We start from the raw sequence: 7,147 nt of genomic DNA, 5'->3' as shown, positions 1-7,147 counted from the left end.
TATATAGCAATGAGATGTACTACACAGTTTTTTTTATGTTAATTTTTTTATATATACATGAAAACAAATGAATGCGTTTTCGGTTACATGTTAACTATTTATTAGGTATACCATACTATGAGTATAACTCTTCATAGTTGTAGTGTGTCATCCAATGCTTCCTGAAGTAATAGTAAAGTTTCAAATACGGATATGAAAACTGAAATGGAAAGAGTTATTTTCCTACACGTCGTTACGGTTACTTAACTAAATGATACAAACTGGACTTTACAACTTTCACTTTTGCAGGAGTAATGTTTTACATAATATTACTAAATTTGTTTAATATCATATCATTGTTTAATATCATATCAAAAATTAACCGTTCCAGCGGGGACCGAACGTGCATCTCTGACTGACCGTGTCGGTGCTCTAGTCAAGCTATGGAACGATGTACCCGCTAAATCGAAATTTTTGATATGATGATTTTATAATCGGATCTAAGCGACCGTGGCGCCGTCTATAGTGACTTCTTTACGGAAACCCGTAACTATTTAAAGTTTCATATTACAATGAAAATCTTAGACAGAAGAGAACACCATACTATTTTTAATTTTTGATATGATATTAAAAATGTTTAGAATTCCCTAATGTAACACAAAAATAAAATCGTACTAATAATATTACTATTATACTCCTATACTTCGATAGAAAACACGTAAGTAAGGCTAAATGACACTTTTCCAGATTTATCCTAACCAAAAAATAACAGAGTAACAATAAGCGTTATTTTTAAATTTATTCTGTCGAGTATTTGAATGATGTGCAAGTATAAAAGTATAAGCAAAAGTGTGAACTTTTAAAAGTCAATTGTTTCCCGCGTTTATTTTTGTTTAGGCGTCTCGCAGTAAACTCGCGTTAGATCGGGTACTGTTGAAACTTGTACGGATTTTATTCGACTTTGTCCTTTTATCCGCATCTACTTTCCTGATAAAAGTTTCGTTAATATTTGCATTTACTGACACTCAGTTTTGAATTATTTTGTACTAAATAAATATTTACGTGGGAGTGTTTTATTACAATGAAACTTTATTAATTAAAAACATAAGTTGCTTAAGTTCTCTGATATTTAAATATTTATAAGATATTTCATTACATTTAATTTTGCCATTTGCGATGGTAAATAGCAACAACCAACGTAGCAAAAAATGAGAGCTTAATATCAATAGCCTGTAACTACACGTTAATGTATGTCACATCAAATATTCACCGCATCGATTCGCATCGCTACGCAATGCCTAGACACCCGTTTTAAATATATTTAAAATTCGATGAGAGATACAATATATGAAAGATCATTATTTTCTGATTTTGTAATCAATTACATAAACAAAATTGTAAAAACCAAATTTTAATCAAGAACTATTTAAAATTGACTTTAGTATTGTTAACTTAAGTATGTCTCCGATAAATTTTATAATCCCTCTTTATCAAGTGCTAGATAACACGTAATGAAATGACGTGTCGTATTGTTATATCACCCCATCCTCCCTCTGATTGTAACGAGCATTAAATAAACGAGAGCTCAGAGAAGGATGTACTTTAGGACAAGAATACTTTAACATTTAACGAAGTAACGTCTGAGACAATACTTTCTTGATTTGAAAATCAAGTGACGTATCACGTACGGCTCGTTTTAAAATATCAGTTTAACTAAATCAAGAAAGCAGAACAAATATATAAGATACTACAATACAAAAGTGTAAATTGTAATTATTTATTATCTTTTAAGACTACATAAAATGACCGAAAAGAAGAATTTAGAACCTGTCACATAACAAATATTTAAGTTAAAAGTAAAATAGGAACATTTATTAGCAACTTATAATATAATAATAATAATTAGATAAATTACATTAAACTAAAAAACCTTAAGTGTGTGTGTGTGTGTAAACCTTATGTGTGTTATATATATATATATATATATATATATATATATATATATATATACATAATATAATAACTAAAAAATATTATTAAAAGGAGTCCCTTTAGGCAAGGTTCCGAAGATACTGGCAGCGTTCCCCCTTTGAATAGCTAGACTAATTCTTTGTCCGAAGTAGCTGCCAGCTCTTCAGTCTCCTGTGACGTCGAATAAACTTTTTGCTATTACCTTAAAAAGTGTTATAGCACTAGGACCCCACGGACAATGTTTAATGATTGTAATATTACGGAGAATGTAAATTCTTTAAATAACTATCAAAAGTAGAATTGATAGTATTATACATACAAAAATAGGTAAGTTGTAGAATACGTAGACTAAAAATCTGTTTAATTATTTATTTATAACCAACAGTGTGACAGATGGTTTCACGGTTATTATTTTGTACTAAAATAAGGCCAAACGGAATGTTATTAATAGTTTACCGTAATGTATTCGAACAAAGGTCATTGGGCACTTAGTATGAAAAATCTACCCACGACCTACAGAAACAAAATTGGTGTGTATGTTTAGATAAATATCCCTAGTTTACGAAAATATATGTCGCATCATTGTAGAGTATGGGAATCAGCCCAAAAATTAAAAAATAAAGTCTTAAGTTACGATTATATCCTCTAGTGATAAGACATTGTTCGACTATTTATTTGCATTGATTGGGTGTCATGATTACACGCTGGAACACCTGAACTCGTCGTGTTCGTCTGCTGGCTCTAATAATACAAGTCTGTTGGACACCTAAATGATAAAAACTTATTCTCCTTCACTAATACAATGGGAATAATCTGATGTATTTTTAAAGGAAACAAATATATAGAATTATATCATTTTTATTCAACATGATCAATGTCAACAGGAACGATAGTGTCGTCCAAGAACCTTGCTGGCGTATCTATTTGTTCTTGGTGTCTGGCCCATGACAAAAAATACACCATGCTGGCTATATGTGCGCAGCATCCGATAGTTCGGCGGCCGTGGATACAAGAACAGTAATAATCTTCTATACTCTCTCTGCCCTCTGTTGTGGGGTTTACCAATATGTAGGTGTAATATTTTTTACTCCTGATGTGTCGGGACTGAATTCTACCGCGTATCAATGTTCTGTTATTTACCGATTCTTGGTGCCGGTAGAGTTCGACGATATATAGGCCATTTGGTCGTAACTGCTCATGGACATATGATCTGGCGATCCTGAGGTGATAGCTGCCCAGCGTAAATAGTGTCAAATCATCGTACGACAATTGTGGGAAATCGAACGCTGCATCACTGGCATCAATTGGAGTGAAAGCTACCCTTTGCATATTTAAATTGTGCTCACGCACATATTCCGCCAGCTCGTTCCTTCTATTAATATTTTCATTAATTATATTAATGAATTGCTCGGCGAAAATGCTATCCTCGTATGGTCGCCGAGTAGCATTGATGAGCGCTGCAGTAATTCGGAAATCCACCATCATGTTAGGCAAAGAAACATTGAAATAGGTGTGTCGAAAAATCTTAAAATCTTTTTTGAAACGACTGTTCATTGTCTCGACAACCCACCGGGTCATTGTTATGAGTCTAGACTTGTTTGCTTCTTCGGTTGTGAGTTGCTCTCCTCTGGATCTGGATGGTGGCATCTGAGGATTGTAACCAAATTCTTGTATAGAGGAGATTGAGTCCCGAAAGCCGCGGTCTAGTATGAAGACATCGTTAGGCCGTAAAAACCAATGCCAAGGCGAGTCTTCATGTTCCATTATGGTACGCATAATTGTTGCATCCGATGTTGTTGCTGCGTAAGGTCCTAACACATCTAAGATATAGCCATCTGTGCAAACTATCAGGAACGGTTTTACCAGGTTCCTGAATTTATGTAAGCTGTATGTAATTCTTTGAAACAAAAAATTGGAACTCTTTTGCACATATAGGTATGTGCCGTCAAGCACCAAAATGACTGTATTCTGGTCGCCTCCGAAAATATGAGATGGTATACAAAGATTTCGAGCAACCGCCTCTTCTCTAGTTATGTGATCTAAGCCTAGAAAATGCGGGACGAAATCTTGAGTTAAGCATTCTCTTGCTAATCTTATTTTTCTTTCTAACGTTCTTCTGGACATTTGGAATTTCGTAGCTAACCTTTCATCCGGTTCACCAGTCCTAATTTTTGTGAGGTATATACCTAAAGTCGCAGCAGGCCTATCAGTTCTGTTATGAAGAGATGGTGTTAGCTGAAGAATAGTGTTAAATTGATTTTTTGTTATTCCTGTCCAAAAATGTAGCTCATTATCATCAATTGAATTTATGTTTTCAAAATCAAGTTGGTTTCTCCGTTCCAAGCCCCATTTGTATAAATTCATCATATCAAGTACATGAGTGCCATTAAATTGATGCATTTGCCCCTGAGTAGTTAGTTCTTCCCAATCATTTCTTTGCAAATGTGAATGGCAAACACGAGCAAGAGGTGGTATATAAAAATTCATGGTATGCAATACATAGAATTTAACATACAATGGCAATATATGCGTAGGAATGTTTCTGCAGGTTTGAAATAGGCAACGTCTTGCTGTATTTGAAGCACGGGAATATCCCTGTACAGAAATGAAACCGGTGTTATCTTGTTGACCCTCATTTGGTTCCTCACCAGCATCTTCTGCTTGTTGACGTTGTTCGCCTTGAACTCGTTGAGGTGGCTCATTTTGCCTATGCTGACTTCTCAGAGTGGAATCCAATCTCACCCAGCAGGCATGGCATATAGACCGCGAACCATCAAAAGGAATCTGAAAAAAGAAAAAACGTGTAGGAATGTTATATTTTATTTTATTAGGTACCTAATAATTGACACTATGCTGAATATAATGCTGAACTTATACATTATACACAACATATAACATTTAATAAATCAATATCCTTAGGCATACACAGCGCCATGTAGTTTAAACTGTAGGTATAGATCACATACTTAAATATAATTATATATGTGTGTACGACATACGACACGTAAGGCAAGTAATCAAATAAATCGGACAAGGTACACTCTTACCTCACGTGGTGTTATTTCCTGTAATAATAACTCGACGTGATCTCGGAACTTTCCGAGAAAGTGCACTGTGAGAATATGTTTCCTTCGCCGCAACACAGAGCGGCTACACAAAACACAACTATTTTGTCTTTCCATATCAACGAAACCCAATCAAAATGCAAACTTAAAATCCAATAACACAGCAATTAATCGTTAAATATAGTTAAAACTCAAGAAACGCACAGATCGCAACGACACAAGACGAGGGACTGCGACTGCTCAGGTAGCGCGGGAATCGAGCACATGCGAAACCGGTTCTAACTTGTCTAACGTGCGAGTGAAACGGCTAATGCGGCTTGTATTAGCCGTTTCACTCGCACGTTATTCATTGCGCACCTTAAGTTTATGACGCAAACGTTTGTGTTATTTTTATTGATAACAATACTTAATTGATAGGTGCCTAACATTTTTAAACACATATCGTCGTTTTTAGACTTCTCCAGCGTTTAAAAAAAAAAAAACCACACAGAATTAAATTTCGGCTAGCACTCATTAATTTACCAACAATTTGATATCTGTAGGAAATTTTTCGAAAACCGGGTCAGATTATGCCCAATGACCTTTAATTTTAAATAGTAAAAAATTAGTTAGTTTTAATTTTGGTCACAGTTAAAATTAATATTTGTAATCTAATTAAATTACAAAGTATTTGTTATATTTAAAAAAAGTACCAATTGCACATTTACTTTTTTAATTATTTAGTTTGATGATCCAGAAATTAATTCTAAATTTAAATAATGATTTTTGCCGTCAATATTCAGTTAACTAAAAGTAATGGATAACTTGATATACTTGTATACATTAAAAAAAATATATATATAAAGAATAAATGTAAAAATAATGATTTTTTTATATTTTGAACTTCCACTCTCTTGAAGTGAGAATGAAATATAGATATGAGTAAACAATCTTCAACTAATTAACACCCTTTAAAAACTTTTATATGGAAGCTTATTCTTATAAGCTTTATTAAATTAATTAATTTATTAATTATGTTGTGTGTATAATTAACATTATAAGGATTTCTGTATTTGCTATATATTAATTAAGACAAATCTATGATAAGAAAAAAATTACGATGTTTTTAATTTTTTTTACAAAAAATTTATCGTAAAAATAATCTAAAATTGCATTGAAAGCCAGTTACTTAGTTGTGTTACTTAGTTATACTATAAACAGCTTGCGCGCGCGGCGAGAGTGACTTGGGGTCTGAACGGAGAGATTGTACGGACCATTTATCTGGCGGTGATAGAGCCCATTGTTCTGTACGCAGCGAGCGTATGGTCCTCTGCAGCAGAGAAGTTGACGGTACGAAAGCAACTAAACTCACTGCAGAGAGGATTTGCTCTGAAAATGTGCAAGGCGTACAGAACGGTGTCGCTTACATCGGCACTAGTCCTCTCAGGTTTGCTCCCGTTAGACCTTCGTGTTCGAGAGGCGGCCATACTATTTGAGACCAAAAAGGGTTACAGCACGGACCTTCTTCCACCGGGAAGAGAGCTGGAGCGCAAGGTGGGACCAATGCAAAACCCCCACCCTTCTCTACTCATGACAACGGAGTACGAGCGCTTAGAGAGTCTGAACCCCGAAGTCCTTGAGGAACACAGCATCGTCGGGCCTCTTATCTTTACCGACGGAAGCAAAATAGAGGGTAAAGTTGGAGCCGCCCTCACATGTTGGGACCAAGACAGGGAAGTAAGATACTCCACTTTCCGGTTAGAGCCGCACAACACTGTCTTTCAATCCGAGATGTACGCACTCTTCAGAGCAGTGGAAATAGCAAAAACCTCAAAGTCACGCTCCATCAACATCTTGAGCGACTCAAGGTCATCTTTGGATCTGCTGAGGAGCCCCTCAGTGACTCACCCTCTGGCCGTGGAAATGAAGAGTCGAATCAGACAGCTCCGGGAGGAAAATAAGACAGTGCGGTTCTTTTGGTTGAGGGCCCATGTTGGAACACCGGGCAATGAGAGAGCGGACGGGCTGGCCAAAAGGGCGGCTTTAACAAAAAATACGGCACCTGACTACGACAGAGTACCAATCTCGTATGTCAGAAGGCAGATCCGGGAAGCGACTGTCAGGGTCTGGCAGGATAGATACAATTCTTCGAA

The 7,147-nt window shown here is 35.6% G+C and overlaps 1 protein-coding gene across 1 annotated transcript; it reads right to left on the bottom strand.

The window, feature by feature from the left end:
• Positions 1-2,792: 2,792 nt before the first annotated feature.
• On the bottom strand, positions 2,793-5,313 carry LOC123670051. The gene is made up of 2 exons (XM_045603561.1): positions 4,998-5,313; positions 2,793-4,734 (listed from the first exon to the last, which is right to left on the bottom strand). The coding sequence occupies exons 1-2, from the start codon at positions 5,130-5,132 to the stop codon at positions 2,809-2,811; spliced, it is 2,061 nt and encodes a 686-aa protein (XP_045459517.1). The 5' UTR covers positions 5,133-5,313; the 3' UTR covers positions 2,793-2,808.
• Positions 5,314-7,147: the final 1,834 nt, after the last annotated feature.

Source organism: Melitaea cinxia, chromosome 4 (genome assembly GCF_905220565.1).
Source record: "Melitaea cinxia chromosome 4, ilMelCinx1.1, whole genome shotgun sequence".
NCBI classification, from domain to species: Eukaryota; Metazoa; Arthropoda; class Insecta; order Lepidoptera; family Nymphalidae; genus Melitaea; species Melitaea cinxia.
Note: the sequence above shows the minus strand (reverse complement) of the source record. Positions and strands in the feature narration are given on the sequence as shown.